Here is a 15,727-nt window from a genome sequence, read left to right as displayed (position 1 = left end):
TAGATACTGTTCACTTTTAACAAAAAGAGGGACTGTCCAGGGCCTGCAGTGGCTCAGGAACATGACGCCCACTGATTCAAGTGCAGAAGGGCTTATGCCCAAACCAAATGGCATTGTTTTTACAGTCCATCCGGTTCAACATACCAGTGACAGGATTTAAGACTTCCCATTGCAGGCCCTATGAGCACACGTGAAATGTGTAGAGTGTCCTCAGTGACCCCATTTTAACCCACATCCATCACGCTTTCTTCTCCTACCACCCCGCCCCTTTTGCCCCTTTCAGCCTTGTCCCCAGCAGTGGCTTATGCTTCCCCCCCCCTGCCCCCAGTCCACCACACAGACCCACTTCAGACCTGGCCCCCTCCCATCCACTCTGACTTCGCACAGACTGCCCAATATTCAGACACCTGGTTGGCCCCAGGATACCCTGTGACGGACAGTGTGCCGTGAAGTGGCCTCATCCCAGTTTCAGGGCCAGAGGGCCATGCGTTCATTTCCCATTCTGCAGAGACTGACAGCATGTGCTGGAATCCACACATGAGACCAGGACCCGGGACATGTTGCTGAGCCAATGCATGGCACCTCCGTCAAGGACCCTAGTGCCAGTCAAGGGTCTGACCACTTTGGCTCTCAGCCACCCAGGAGCCACGGCAGGGCTCTGCAGTCAAGCACTCCGGTGTCCTTCAGCTGAACCACGACTCCCGCATGCACATGCCCTCCTGCCCCAGAGCCTGGAGTTCTGGTTCTCCTTGCTGCCTAAGACCATTCCGTGTCGCTCCACCCCAATGTCTCCATCTTTAAATCTTATGTTCCCAGACTGTACCAGCCCTGCCTGCTGCGGGCACCCACAGAACCCTGGGTCTCTCTCGTCTTTGACGATTTCAGTACTTGCATCGCTGGCACCCCCTTTACCCCATCTGTGTCATAACCCTTGGTTCAGGGCCTGTCATGACCCTCCAGCACTTACAGATTCTCAGCCTCTGGGCCTCGCAGGCTCCATTCAGTGAAGGGCAGCACGATGGAAATGCCAGTGCCCAGCTCCTGCCCAGCTGGGGGCTGGGATGGTGCCCGTGGGAGAGTCCACTCAAATGCCCCGATCTCAAGGGAAGCACAACAATTGTAGTTTCCTGGGCAGCACAGGCGGTGTCTGGAAGAGCCCCCATTCGCAGTGCTGGCCCGGGTCCTGGGCGGACAGGTGCATGGCCCTGTTGCAGGCAGGTGGCCCCTTTAGAGCATGGAATGAACACGGTGCGCTGCACTTGATTAACTAAGGCCAGTTATACAGGGACACATGCTGCCCAGTTAGTTACAGGACGGGGACACAATGGCGCCAGCAGTAAGGTGAGAATGTGCAGCACAGTGAAAGATGTTTCATGGTAAGGGCTCCAGAGAGGCCCGGGGCTGGGTCTTTGACTTCCCTTCTGTAAGGACACTGGGGACACTTTCCCTCTCAGTTGGGACTTGCCTAGAACACTTCAGACCCGGAACCCAAAAGGGGGCTCAGCTGGGGATGTTTATATCTTGCTGGTCATCTGTGCGCATCCCCGGGTTGGCCCCAACGATCACCTCGACCACACAAACCTGCACATCATCTTATATCCAGCATGGACTCATCCCACTTGTCTCTCTCTGTACTTTTTGTTCAGAGCCCCGGCATGTCCTCACTTCACGTTATGTATGTGTTGGCTGCTGTGACTCTTTCCTGCAAACTCGCCATCCTCACAAGCCCTTTGGGTTGAGCACTGAGCTTCTAGAGCCTGCCCATAGGAGGCGCTCTGCACACACCTGTTAGGGGAGGGAGTGCACCACATCCTCTTAACACAATCTACAAATTTAAGGAGATCCCAATTGGAATTCCAAGGGAACTCGTTCCAGTGACTCAAAGTTCATACATACTAAAATTTAGAATGTGTGTATTTTTTAAACAAATTTTATTTGCAGGAAATTATTAAAAAATGATTGAATACCTGTTCAGCGACACACCTATACAGTGATGATCATCAGAGAATTATTCCTAAAGCAGAAAGCTAAATAACATTAAGTCCATTAACTCTAGCCAAATAACGTAATTCATGACGCAGCAGGAGAAAAGACACTAGGAGAGATTCTTTTTCAGAAATATTTTTAATATTAGAAGTAGAATATATTGTCACATAAAAATACAACAGATATATTACAAATATGGATAGGTGTATATTCACCTTCATGACTAGCACATATGAAAGAATATATAAAGATCTGTACTATTATTTCCAATTTAGTGTGTGCATAATTACTTATTTTAAACCTTTACCTTTTCTGCCTATAACCCTGAGTTATTTTTATAATAAAAAAAATCTTTTTGAAAAGTAAAATCAGTTCCAATTGCTTTATTGTAAAGGTTATGAATTGTGTGCATTTGTGTATTGAAGGTGGGGACAGAAAATTTTGTCCAGTACAACTCACCTGGAAAGACAAGCAGCTTCGGTTTTGCCTGAAAGTTGGGGATTGTTTTAATTTTATCTGAACCAAATTTACTTGAAATAAATCACATGCCTAGCAAGCAAATTGCATTGTGGCAAGAAACCCGATTCGGAAGTACATACACTCGACTAACTGTAGGACAGAACATGAGTGCAGCAAAGTACAGACACACAGACCCCTGGGTTCTGGTCCCTCCTTCACCCCCTCGCAGGCTTTCTCATTTCTCTGCAGGTTTGTCTGCTTTGTTTGGTTCTCAGCATAGTTTTAGGATCCTCTGTGCCTTGCTCTCCACTTACTATTTTATATTTATTTCTATCTCCACTGTATCCAACCTTGTCTGTCCATTTTTAAGCTTCTTGCTATTCTTTCTTCATGTTTTTCTTGTCTTTAAATCTCATTGGAACATAGTTGAGAAAAAAATTCATTTTATGTCCTATAAAAAGTCACAGCTTCCCACTTATTTTAGTTCTTACGTTTCCTTTGTACAATTTCACTGCTAGGAATGGACACATATCAGGCAAAATGTCTGCTACGTGTTGTGCTGCTCGTAAGAGGAATTTTTGTGTTGTCTGACTTTAATAAACTTCCACCTAAGACCTAAGAGTTTCCGTGAAGAGAGATTTTGTATTCAAACATGTTTTCTTACTTTGTAAAACAATTTATTACTGACACTATAACAGAGGTCCCCTTATATCACCCATGATGCCTCCCCCTGCCCCCAATCCCCCCCAGGCCTTCGCCACAGTGTTGTCTGGATCCTTAGGTTACACGTCTCCAAATAAATTATTTGCTTAATCTCTCACCCCCCACCCCCACCCCCTTCCCTCTGTGATCATGGCGTCTGTTCCATCCTTCTGTGCTTTCAGAGAGGGCAAAGCCCATGAAAATGGGATCCTGTTAAGACTCATTTCCTCTTTTGCTGTCTGTCATTCACTGGCTTCCTTTGGTCTCAGAATAAGTTCTGAGTGTTCAGCTGGCCAACTAGGACTGGGGCTCCAGCTGGCAGGACAGGAGGTAACTGCAGGACAGAGTGCCACCTGTGAGCTCCCTGGAGCCACACCTCAGGTGTCCCTCCCAGTGTCAGGTGCCCTAGGAGGTGCTACACAACAAGGCCTGGGGCTGACCACGAGCCATGGGCACAGGTTCCCTGGACTGGCCACAGGGAAAGCCCACCCCTGCCCTCGCCAACTCCTGCCAGACCTCACCTCTCCTTCTCGCTGAGCTGCTCCAGCGTCCGGAACCAGGTCCTGAATTGCTCCTCGGGCTCTATTTCATAATTCTCAGCAGCCTCCTGCAGCTCCACGATCTCCTGCATTACCTCCAGTTCCTGGGTCCAGAGGGAGAGGGTGCAGACACAGTGCCGTTTGGGGGCGGGGAATGGGGCAAGGGAAGAGTCCTGGGTCTTTGCTGACATGGGCACTGTCCTTCCCCTAATTCCATCCAGGCCCTACCTGGGCTCAGAGATGAGCATGGACAGCCCTTCCTCCAGAAAGCTGTCCTTGATGCCATCCCCCTACCTCAGCCACCAACTGGAGGGGTCTCCCACCTCTGTTATAAAAGCCTCCCAATAGATGTAAGATGCAGGGGATGGAGCCCAGGAGTGTGCTGGCCTGGGCGTCCCTGATCTTCACCCCTCCCTGTCCCCAGGAAGTGCCACAGCTGCTCACCTTCCTCTGGTTTTCTTTGTGGATCTGACTCCCCTATAAGGCAGAGATCCCAAGTCCATCAGAAAGAGCTCCCCATCCATGGCTACCCCTGTGCCCACCCCTTCTTATGTTGAATTACTACCAGGTCCCAGGAGGGGGTGGGAAACATGGAAAGTCTGGACTTGGACCCAGCCCAGTCTCTGAGCTGCAGAGGAGGGGCACATGGATCGGTATGATGGGGAAGACACCCCAGCTTCAAAGGGCGGCTCTGCTGAGAACTCAGGGCTCAGTACTGGGGCTCTCTCCCCAAAGGTCAATCCCGGCGATCCCAACCTGGCTCCAATCACCTACCTCCATATAATGCTCCATCACCGTGTCCAGCATCTGCAGGTCAGTCAGAAACTTCCCAAGGAAGGGGACACACTGGGCAAACAGAGTAAAAGTGGGATGAACCCCTGCTCTCAGGTGTCCTCACAGACCCTCCCCTCAGAGCCTGCCACCCTCAGTCTCCTGGCCCACCCCAGGGATCCCACAAGGACCGTTAGAGCCTCCCCTCAATGGTTCCTTCCCTCACTCTCCAAGAACTCCTCCTAATCACCTGCCAGGGCCTGCGTTTAGCAAATCAAAGGTCTGTGGTTAGAGGCCAGCCCCACCCCATATCCTAGCTGCACCCAGCTGTCCCAGTCCCTCCTCTTGGTCACCTCTAATGACTGGCCTTGGGTTCTGTGGGAATGGGGCAGATGCAGGAGGAAGACCTCCCTCTCTTCACTTGGTGGCCTTCAGCTGGGAGGACAGCGCCCCCTGTCCACTGCCCCTGGAGCACTCACCAGAAAGGCTCACTCACCTTCTGCTGCAGCCTCTTCTGAGCTCCACAGAGGGTCAGCATCAGAGTGACAAGCCTGGAAGGCTGCTTCTGCCAGGGTCCAGGACACGGTCATTGAGGTCATTCTCCACCCCACTTCCCCCTCCACCCCAACCTCAGACCCTGGACATGTGACCCATCCCAACTGGTACCAGGGCTACTGTCCCTCCAGCATGTCTGATTCTAGACGGCTCCCAGCTACAACACGCACTCAGAGTGTGACCTTGGGCAGGGGCATGGCCTTTCTGACATGCTTCCTCCTCTCAAAGTGTGAGACCTCCACCTAACTCACAGGTCCTCTTAGGGACTCAGTGTCATTACTGTCATCACTGATCTTGCCCTACCCTTCCAGATGGAGCAGTGCAGGGGGCTCTGCAAAGGCCTTTCTTTCCTGAACCTCGTGAGCACCCTGTGATGCCTGCAACACAGGGTGGTCATTCCTCCTTTTCTCTCACTAGCAGGCAAGGGGCCCAGAGAGGAACAGTGACTGGCTCAGGGGCCCACACAGGAGACACCACTTGTCTCTCCCAGCCAGAGGCTTTGTCCCTTCTGCCCTCATCTCACCCCCAGCCCCATCACTGTCCAGACCCAGTCCTCTGGCTCTCAGGTTGTATGCAGGTCCCCACTGGACCGAGCCGTCAACGAATATGTGTCTCGGGAACCTGGCGGAGTTGCCCTGCCTGCCCCACCCCACTGGAGTCTCTGTCCACCAGACCAGAACCAAGACCATGCCTAGCCTTCACCTCCCCAAATGCCCAGAACCTTCCCCTGGGCAGCAGTCTTTCTCCATCCTCAAATAGGGACCCTCAAGGTGCCCCATCTGACTGGCAGGGTAGTGGGTGTCAGGGCACTTTGCCTCCTAGTTGACATGTAGGATCTGAGGTCTGTGCAGGAAGGGTCCACTAACAATGCCCCAGTTCCCCAGACACTTCTCAGAAGCACCCTGGCCCGTGTTAGTGCCCACCAGGCACCAGGTGAAAATCCTGACAGGGACTGGCTGGCAGTGAGTGCTCCAGGGGGCAGTGGGAAGTCACAGAATGCACACCTCTCTGTCTCTAGTCCAGCAATTGGGGCCCGAGGCCAGCCAGACCTTTTGTTCACCTGCCCCTTGGGAATCCCCAGCAGGGCCCCTCCCTGGGGCAGGCAGGCTCGCTCTCCTTGGAGGTGTGATGAAGACAGAAGGAGCAGCAGGCCCTGGCTTCCTGAGGACAGGCTGGGCTGGTTTGGGGAGAAAAAGTACCCACCCACCCCATTCACCCCACAGCCTGGAAGAAACTAAGTCCCAGTGAAATGGACCCGAATGAAAGCCAGAGATGCACTCAGTCTGCCAGCCCTGCACCCTGTTCTGGAGCAGCCCAGCCACCACCACTCTGTGCAGTGACTGGGCCTCTTGCCCCTGAAACTGCCCCCCACCTGACCAGGGACCAAACAGATCTTCCTGTTCATCATGACAGAGGGTGAAAATTTTCAGAGAATCTTTAGGGAACAAACTACCAAAGCCACATCCTGCACCATCCCCGCTTCCCTCACCCCTTCCTCTCTTTCCAGACCTCCAGCCCTGCTTTACCTTCATAAGCTGCTCCCTGCTCGCTGGATTGTCCTCCTTGCATAGTTTTTTTAGTGTGACTCTGCTCTTCCTGAGGGGAGGGACAGAAGAAAGACATGTCTAGGAATGATAGGAGAGAGGCACTGAGGGCAAATTCCTTTTGACAATCTAAAGTTTCAAACTCCTAAGGTGAGGGTCTTGATGGCTTCCTCTGAGCAGAAAAGTCTCCATGGAACTTGGGAAACACTCATGCTGGTCACCAGGGCCCCCATTCCCATTGCTACTGAGCAGTTTTGACCACTTCTGGTTTCAGCTGGGCATAGGGTTCTGTTTCTGGAAACACTTGCCAATCTGCTATTTGGCTCAGTGCTGTCTCTGACATTGAAGGAAACTGACTCCTGAAGTAGAGCTGGTGGCCTGAGGTCCCAGGGAGGCCTAGAGACTCTGCCCACCAACAAACCCCTGCCCTGAGGGTTGCCTGCATTCCAGGATATGAGGGTACATTTGGAGACATATGGGAGACACCCCCCCCCCCACTCTGGGCCTATGATGGGAGAAGCCTACACACCTGGAAACTTTCTCCCATGTCTTCTTCAGACGATAGATGGACACACTCTGAAGGGCTGACAGGATCCCATGTAGGGAGGAAAAATTCCTAAGGGATCGGCACTCCTGGGAAGGGGGGAGATGCACTGTGAGGTGGGGAACTGGAGCTCTAGTTTCAGTCCCCCTCAATTGGCACCCCCCTCTTGGGTGAGTCAGATGCTCAGGGTAGGCACGTTTAGCACCCAAAGACCAACACTCACAGAAAGGAGGGTCTTAGCTCAATCCAAGGAAGGAGCCAGGTAGGAAGTGAGCCTCCCACCACTGGGACCTGAGAGTCAAGGTCAGCATGCCCCTGGCAGAGAGGACCTAGAGACTGTTGGGGCTCAGACCTGAGGCCTCAGTCTTGAGAGCTGACAAAGCAGTAGAGGCCTTTTTCAAGGCTCCATGTAGGGACTCCACTGGGCCTCCCATAACATACCCTGGCCACCTTAATCCAGTGGTTCAGGACTTTGGCCCTGTCCTGGGCCCTCATGCTTGGGTCCCCAAGGCAGGTGGTGATCACACAGGCCGCCACAGAATTGAACTGTGTGATTGTGGCACGCACAGTAGATGCCGTGTGTTCGTTGCCAGGCTTGTCCCTCTGGGACCAGATGGAGCCCAGGCACTGGTATGGCAGCACCTTTTTGAACAGCTCCTGGGAGAAAAGGGAGTGTCACCCAGCCCTTCCACACCCCAGGTCAGGGTCCCTAACCTCTTTCAGGAGCCACTGGTCAGGACTGAAGGCTAGGAAGCTGAGGATGTGCCCTGAGCCTTGGGGTCCCTGGGATTCATTCTCTATTCACAAAGGGCCCCCTGCACAGGACCCAAGACTGGAAGGGAAGGGACGCGAGCCCCTGCCTCCAGCCCATCCTAATGACTAGCTGCAGGATGCTGCTTAAGTCTGCTCACCCCAAGGGACATCAAACATGACCTGATCACCAATCTCATCCAAATCCCCATTCTGTGCATATTCCCCTGTAGCAGCTACAACCACAGGCTGTTTGTCTCCCTTGTAGTAAAGCACATATCAGGTGCCTAATAAGTGCTGAGGTCGCTGAGTCTCATGGGCATAGGGATGGGCGACCACGCACCTGGCTACACACAGTGAGCTCCCCTCCCACCTGGCCAGGCCACACCCAGCTTTCTCTGTGATCCCCCTCGTCTACTCTGCACAGCCCCTCTGTGCAGCTGGTCCCCTGAGTGTCTACCTTCACTGTCCGCAGGTGGACAGCAAAGGCTTGGGGGTTTAGAAGGTTGTCCAGGACCCATGGGTGGTAATAGATGGAGCTGTGATTTGCATCCAGATCACAGGAGTTCAGATCAGGGAAAGGCAGGGTCCCTCCTACCCCGGCCTGAGAGCCTTCTGCTCACCAAATCCATAGCTGTTAGTTGTTCTGCCACCAGCCTTGGAGGGAAGGTCAGGATGGTACACTTCCCCTCCCTTCCCAGGTGTTCTGTGGTCACAGACCGGGGGAAGTTGGGTGCTGGGGCTGAAGCTAGCTCAGTGCTTGTTGGAGCAAAGATTAGAGCTGGTGGCCTAGGTGGCTCCACCTCCAGAGCTGGCCCTGGGGCTGAAGTTGAGGTTGGTTCTTGCTCCATGTCTGGAGGGGTTGATGGAGGTGTCACTGGCTCCAGCACTGGCACAGCTGGACCAGGCTCTAGCCCTGGAGAAGGCCCTTTTTCTGGCTCCTGAGTACTCTGGAGCTCTGGAGGTGGTTCTGAAGCAGGTTAGAGAGACTGGTTCATGCACATGCCTCACTTTCCAGTGTCTTCCCAGAGACAGGAAAGATGCCACTGCCTTTGAGGGTCCTCCAGCCCATGAAACCCTGACCCCACAACCCCCAGTTCACCTTCCCAGACTGCAGCTCCCTCACCTTCCAACTCTGCCTCAGTGGGCTCAAGATGCTCCAACTCTACACAGTCACTTTGGGTGCTGTGCACCAGGTGTGATACAGCGTGTTTCTCCTGCACAAAGGCCTGCTTCAGGGTCAACCAAGGAAAATGTAGGGGCTGCCTGAAACATTGCTCCTGGTCTGGCCAGGTTCCCATCACAGAAGCTATGGCCCTGCAGAGAGTCAGGTGGGCAGAAGAGACAGAGTCCTGGTTTTTCCTTCCACACTGCCCTCCCATGGCACTGTTGTTTGGGATTGAGCCTCTATGGCTGCTCCCACCCATTCATGGGCCAGCCCCTTGCTACTCCAACCCCTGTGTGACTGTCCTAAGAGTAGCAGCCTGGTGACCAAGCAAGTTTAACGCCGAGTCTGTGAGTCCCTCCCTCCCAGTGACAGCTGGGTTGAAGTTCCTGTACACTGCCAGCTCAGGCCTCCATGCCCCTGGGCATCTGGCTGATGACTCAGACAGGCACGTGAGCAGCCCGCACACCAGAGTGTTCTTCTGTCCTGGCCATGGCCCTCAGGAGAGATGCATGTGGAGAGGGACAGGCAGAGCTGGATGGGCCTGTGTTTGGGATCGGAGTCCAGGGGACAACTCATTCCAGCCTCGCCTATGGTTCTAGGGAAGCTGAGACCCAATTCACAGTTCTCCTTGACCCCTGTCCTCCTGGAGTAGAAGCCTCCAGACCTCATCCCTCCCTTGGGAATCAGCTGATGTGGAAGATCAGGGCTCTGCCAGGACTATTCACCCTAAGCCCCAATCCCATAGACACAGGAGGCCTCCTTCTTCTGGACCCAAGGGCCACTCACTTTTTTATTTGTTCCTCTGGTGTGTCACTCTGGTTGTAATATGGTTCTTTATCTCCACATCTGGTGAACACCTTGATGACATCCGATCTGACGGATGGTGGACGGGACCTGTGAATGATGTGCAGTGTGACTGTCTGACTCGCTGACTTGGACTAAGGCCCAGGGATTGTGTCTGCTTCATTCACTGAGTTAGGCTAAGTGTCTCTAAAAGTGCCTGCTGATAGTAAGAGCCTAATACACATTGTCCAGTAAATGAACTCTAACCAGAACCATCCCAAATGTCTGAGTGGGCCTGGGGCCCCCTACTATCTGCCCCTAGAGGTCCCTAATCTGACTTCACCAAGTACCAGGACAAGGACCAGCTAGGCAAAATCTCAAACTGCTTGGCAGGCTCTTTTCTATGTGCTTTTCCAAACTCAGATGCCACAGGCTGCCGATGGGTGAGTCAGGGGACTATTCATGGGACAGGAAAGAAATTGCCATGAACAACTGCAGCATGTCCAGCAGCCCTTTCTGCAGAGCTGACAGCAGGTAAGACCAGCCATGGCTTCTCCCACAGTAGTCCCTACAAGCACCTTACGAGGTTCATCCTCTATGACCCCACTTGTCAGAGGAACAAACTGAGGCTCAGACAGATGTGGTGATATTTTCAAGACACACAGCTAGCAGTGGGCAGAATCACCGCTCTGCCAAAGACGGGGCACATGCTTACCTAGCAAACAGATCATCCAGGAACTGCTGGGCTCTGGAGAAGGCCGGGTGCACGGGCATGAAGCTGCAGAAGTGGGGGATGTTTCCACCTGGGAAAACTTGTGCCGTGGATGTCGTCAACTTCTCCAGGATGTTTTCCTGGAAGGCCCACATCCTGCAGGCCTCATGTAGGTTAAGAGTTAACTCAGCCACACACTGAGTGGGACAAGGAGGGAGATTCAGTCAGTGACATCACCATGAATCCCAGTAGGATGGAGGTCTGGAGCTCCCCAGGAAGTCCCAGCCCATCAGGTATGTGAGCAAGAGGAGGGACAGCAGTGCCCAGGCTGAACGAGGTTCTAGGTTTTCAAAGCACCACTTAAGTTTGGTGTGTGGGGGGATTTTCATACAACTGTTACCTTCTAGGCGTGTTTTCATTTTTTTAGCTGAGGAACATCAGACCTCCTCGCATCAATAGCTGTACGAAGAGCATTGTCCCTGTGAGTCCTCAAGAAACATCCCCATTATAGAGATGAGGTCACAGAGGCTTAGGGATGTCAACTGTCCCAAGATCATGCAGGTCAGAACTGAGAAATGCCCTGGGTGACATCCCCACTCAGCTAGCTGAGACTTACCTACTCCTCACATGGATAAAAAGCACCTGGGAATATTGTCCCCCCCAGTTTGGGGAAAGTGTACACGCTAGACATGGCCTATGAAAAGCACTGACTTCCAAAAAGACACTTATTTCTCCTCATTTTACATGCAGGGGCATTTTGGGACCCTCATTATGGAGACCCCAGACTGGAGAAAGGCGATCACCAGGTAGGAGTCTGAGCAGGTGACTCAGGAAGGCGCAAATCCAGGTGGCCAGTGCAAAGCTGCCAGGTGAGCCAAAGTCCCTGGGAGGCCATTGCCAATGAAGGAGCACTGCACTAGCCTTGGACAACTTGTTATGGGATAGATAAAAATTTCAGTTAGTGAGAAATCCCTGGGCCAGCTGCGAGCAAGGCAGCGGCCATCATCACAGAGTGCTGTTGACAACATCTCTGCCACAGCCCTTTGGATTTGGAATCGGCCTGCAGCTGGGCAGGTTTTACATGTGCATGTTCTTCCACCAGCAGGGGGCATCTATCTCCAGTGGGGCAAAGTAGACATGGTGCTCTGACTTATGTCCCCCAAATTCCATGACTTTGGAACCCTTGGAACTTCAGAACATGCCTGAATTTAAGCACGTAGTTAAGGTTAAGTGGGTTCAGTGGGGTGGGTCTTAATCCAATAGGACCAGTGTCTTTGGAAGAGGAGGGGGGACACGTGGAAGCACAGAGGGGAGCCCATGTGACAGAGAGAGAAGGTGGCCGATGACAAGCCCAGAAAAGACCCCTCAGGGAAACAGCCCTGCTGATGTCCTCAGCCCTAACTTCTAGCCTCTTGAACTGTGAGAAAATGAATGTCTGCTCTTCACACCACCCAGTGTGGTCCTGTGTCCTGGCAGTGCGAGCACCTAGCACAGTCCACAGGGACACACTGAAGTGTCCCTGGCAGCACTGCCGACCTGGCAGCTGAACTGCACTAGGGCGATGTCCACAGCACTGAAAGGCTGCATCCCTGTGACAAACGACCTCCGTCACTGGACAAGGACAGTGGAGCTGACTGCTCCATGGGATATTGGGGCAGGTAGTTTATACAACACAATCAGCAAAACGCAAATGGGCTCATATTCTACTATGAAGTGAAACAGTGTTTTTTTCTTTTTTAATATTCCTACAAATATGTGAGGAGTGTCTTTCTCGCCTTCCATGTAGCTGGAGGGAGGAGTGGAGGTCCGGATTCCTTTGTCATAGGACTGTGGACACTCTAGCGAGAGCACTGGTTGGGCTCCTGGGAGTCCCAACATTTGGGTCTGGGTTCTGGGCACTGCCAGGTCATCTCGGGGTTGTGGGTGCAGAGACCTTTGAGGTGAGTTCTCACCTGAGTCAAGCACTGGATGGTGTCTGTGGCCTGATGCACCTTCCCCTGGTCTAGGGAGGTGGAGTAGTTGAACCCATGGAGCATCTTTTTGACAATGTCCTTGTTGGAGACCTACAGAGACAGAGCCCGGTACCGAGCCAGGAGGCATCAGGAACCCTCCAGCCCCTCTGTGGTTCTATCTCACAGCAGCCCTGGCAACCTGATACAGTCCATTAGGACACAGTGAGGATGCTCCCCTCAGCCCTGCTTAACTTGGAAGAACTGAATCACATCAAGGTCTACAGCAGTGAAAGGCTGGGTCACTGAGGAAAACTACGACCTTTATGGGGTGATAGGGAGATGAGTGAGGTGACGGCTCCTGACCAGCCGGCCTACAGAACTTTGCTGAGCTCTGGGAGAAGACAAGTTGCAGAGAAAGGTATCCAATACTTTGTTCCTCCCGTCTTTTTGACAAACCACCCAGTCAAGTGTGATGATGTGTGAGGCTCAGAGGTCTCCTTGGACATTGGAGCTGACTGCTCCCTAGGGTACTTGGGCAGAGAGTTCAAACAAGAAAACAGCAAATGTAAATGTGCTTGTGGCCTACTGGCAAATGAAACTACAGATTTTCTCTCTCTAATATTCCTACAAGTATGTGAGGAGAGATTTTTCACTCTCCCATGTTGCTGGAGGGAGGAGTGTAGGTCCGGATTCTTTTGTCATGGGACTAAGGACACTCTGGAGGAAAAGCCCTGGAGACCCCCAGATGTGAGTCTGGGTTCTAGGCCCTCCCTGGTCATCTTGGGGTCCTGAATGTGGAGACCAACCTGGGCCAACTCTCACCTCAGACCAGCACTGGACATGGTTGTCAGCCTGGTGCACCTGCACCCTGACCCAGTTGGTGGTGTAGTGGGGCCCGTGGTCCAGCACTTCGATGGTGTCATCCTCGGAGCTCTGCAAAGACAGAGCGGGAACTGAGCCAGGAGGCATCAGGAACCTCCAGCCCCATCTGTGGTCCTGTGTAACGGCAGTCCTGGCAAACTAACACAGTCTGTAGGACACAGTGAGGATGTTCCTGACAGCCCTGCTGCACTAGCAAGAACTGAATCCCGTCAAGGTCTAACAGCAGTGAAAGGCTGGGTCACTGAGGAAAACTCCCTCCTAATGGGATGTGAGGGCAGTGAGTGAGGCCACAGCTCCTGACCTGGCCTCCTCCACTGGTTGGCCGTGCTCTCTGAGATGACAAATGGCAGAGAAATCTATGCAGTGCCTGCATCCCTTTCCATTTGTTTAAATACACAGCATCTGTCAGTGTGATGATGTGTGAGGCTCAGAGACAGTCTCCAAGGACAGTCGTGCTGACTGCTCCCCAGGATCCCTGGGGCAGGCAGTTAAACAACGAAAGGAGCAAAAAGCAAGGACAGAAGAATATTTTCTCCACTACTCCAGGAAATACGTGAAGCCTGAATTTCTACCCTACCAGAGACGTGATCGGGAGGGCTGGAGGTACAGATGTCTTTGGGAGTGGGCCTGTGGAAACACTGAGGCCCCAGATTTGAGCCTGGGTTCTGGTCCCACCCCAGCCACCTGGAGGCCCTGGGTGTGGGCCAGCTCTCACCTCAGACCAGCACTGGCACTGGATGGTTTTCCTAGCCTGGTGCTCCTGAACCTGGTACCAGTTGATGGCATAAGTGAACCCATCAGCCAGCTCTTCTATGGCACCCTCCGTGAAGCTCTGCTGAGACAGAGGCCGGTCCCGGACCAGGGGCATGAGGGGCCTCCCAGGGCACTGCCAGTGGGGGACATGCCTACCACAAAAGCTGCTCCCCAGATCAGGCACAGAGTGCCATCTGCAAAGACCTCCAGGATGGGAGGGAGCACGATGACCCCTGGAGGACTTCTGAGTAACAAGTGGGTAGAGGAGCTTGGTCCACAGCTCTCAGCTTCCCTTCCTGTCAGCCATGACCTGGGCCATGAACATGACAGACCCTCGAGGCTTCTAACACCCAACAACCTGCTCCTGCTTAGGATGAGCACCCGTCACCACCCCCGAAACACACACATACCCAGGATGAGGGGTAAGATTTGTGGGGCCCAAGGTGGGAACCCACTTGGGGACTGGCCTGGATGGGCCTGCCCTGGGCTGTCCCTGGCTACCTGAGGGTGCCTCAGGCCAGAGGGTGAGGAGTGTTCGCAGTGGCACTTGCACCAATTTCTACAGCAACAGAAACATCTCTTACTCTGGGCATTTTTGTGCCCAGAGCCTCGGAAGCACGGGAAACAACAGAGAGACATCCTAGTCTCCTGACTGCTCCAGTCAAGTGAGTAGGAAAGGCAGTTGTCTCTAGAATGTGGGTACCTGGTTACCAGAGCCCTACATACTATTGGGGACCTGTCACCAAGGAAGTGAGGTCACCTCTCAAGGTTCCGTGACCTGGGCCCCTTCCTCCAATCAGAGCCATCCAAAGCCCCTCTGGGCTTCTGACCACTCACCTTCCTCGCACATGTCATGTCCACACCTGCACACCAGCACCTACCCAGCCCTACCACAGCTCCCTGGGGATGGGCCAGGGCCTGGCTGGGAGGAGAAATCTTAGCTCGCAGCTCCTTTCCCCCCAAGTTCCGTGTCCTGGGGAAGCCTCTTTGCCTCTCAGGGCCTCCCCAGTCTCCCAACCCACACAGTGAGGATGTCGCTAAACACCATGTCCCAAGGACACCATCAGGTGTGGATGACATAATGTCCTTAATACCTGTGGGCTGGTCTCCCATGAATCTGCTGCAAAGTGGAGAGGTGGAAGAGGGACATGAATGAGGGGACATGGAACGGAACTCCTCGCCAAACAGCCTTGGGTCTAGCTTGTGGTTTTGGGGGAGTCACTGCCCACTTTGGCCTCACTTTCAAGTCTGCTCCTTTAAGAGGCTGAAATGACAGGAAATTCAGACATTGTCATTCACTGTCTTAAAACCTTCCAGTGGCCTCTTGTTAGGCCCAGAATCAGACCAAGTGCCTCATGACTTACTCGGAGGCTCTCATGTGGTGGAGCCTTCACAGCGGCTTCTAGTGATTCCAGCCTCTTGGTAGGAACACCCTTGTGTATCAGCTGAGGGCTCAGTAACTGGCTTCTGAACAACATACAGCACAACCCAGGCGATGGGATGTGAGGTCCTGTCACTTCTCTTGTACTCTCATCCTTGAGTTACCTTCCTTTCTCTCAGCCTCTATTTCACTTCCTCTCTGGATGTGTCTCTCTGTCTCTCTGTCTCTGTCTGTCATATCTCTGGA

General features: G+C 53.1%; 1 protein-coding gene across 1 annotated transcript; it reads right to left on the bottom strand.

The window, feature by feature from the left end:
- Positions 1–3,280: 3,280 nt before the first annotated feature.
- Positions 3,281–14,215, bottom strand: LOC148091713 (ral guanine nucleotide dissociation stimulator-like). Its single transcript, XM_087823776.1, has 13 exons — positions 14,063–14,215; positions 10,517–10,710; positions 9,805–9,912; positions 8,977–9,167; positions 8,474–8,829; positions 7,542–7,757; positions 7,086–7,189; positions 6,539–6,608; positions 4,954–5,022; positions 4,461–4,532; positions 4,131–4,163; positions 3,669–3,790; positions 3,281–3,481 (listed from the first exon to the last, which is right to left on the bottom strand). The coding sequence occupies exons 1-13, from the start codon at positions 14,213–14,215 to the stop codon at positions 3,445–3,447; spliced, it is 1,725 nt and encodes a 574-aa protein (XP_087679902.1). The 3' UTR covers positions 3,281–3,444.
- Positions 14,216–15,727: the final 1,512 nt, after the last annotated feature.

Source organism: Miniopterus natalensis, chromosome 13 (genome assembly GCF_054644295.1).
Source record: "Miniopterus natalensis isolate mMinNat1 chromosome 13, mMinNat1.hap1, whole genome shotgun sequence".
Classification (NCBI taxonomy): Eukaryota; Metazoa; Chordata; class Mammalia; order Chiroptera; family Miniopteridae; genus Miniopterus; species Miniopterus natalensis.
Note: the sequence above shows the minus strand (reverse complement) of the source record. Positions and strands in the feature narration are given on the sequence as shown.

Excerpts from the sequence above, each read along its gene's own strand:
- LOC148091713 (XM_087823776.1), bottom strand. The coding sequence starts at position 14,215 with ATGCCCCTGGTCCGGGACCGGCCTCTGTCTCAGCAGAGCTTCACGGAG. Across the intron at positions 7,190-7,541 it reads ACTGGATTAAGGTGGCCAGG|GAGTGCCGATCCCTTAGGAA; the intron begins GTATGTTATGGG and ends CCCCCTTCCCAG. Across the intron at positions 4,164-4,460 it reads TGATGGAGCATTATATGGAG|GGGAGTCAGATCCACAAAGA; the intron begins GTAGGTGATTGG and ends TCTGCCTTATAG.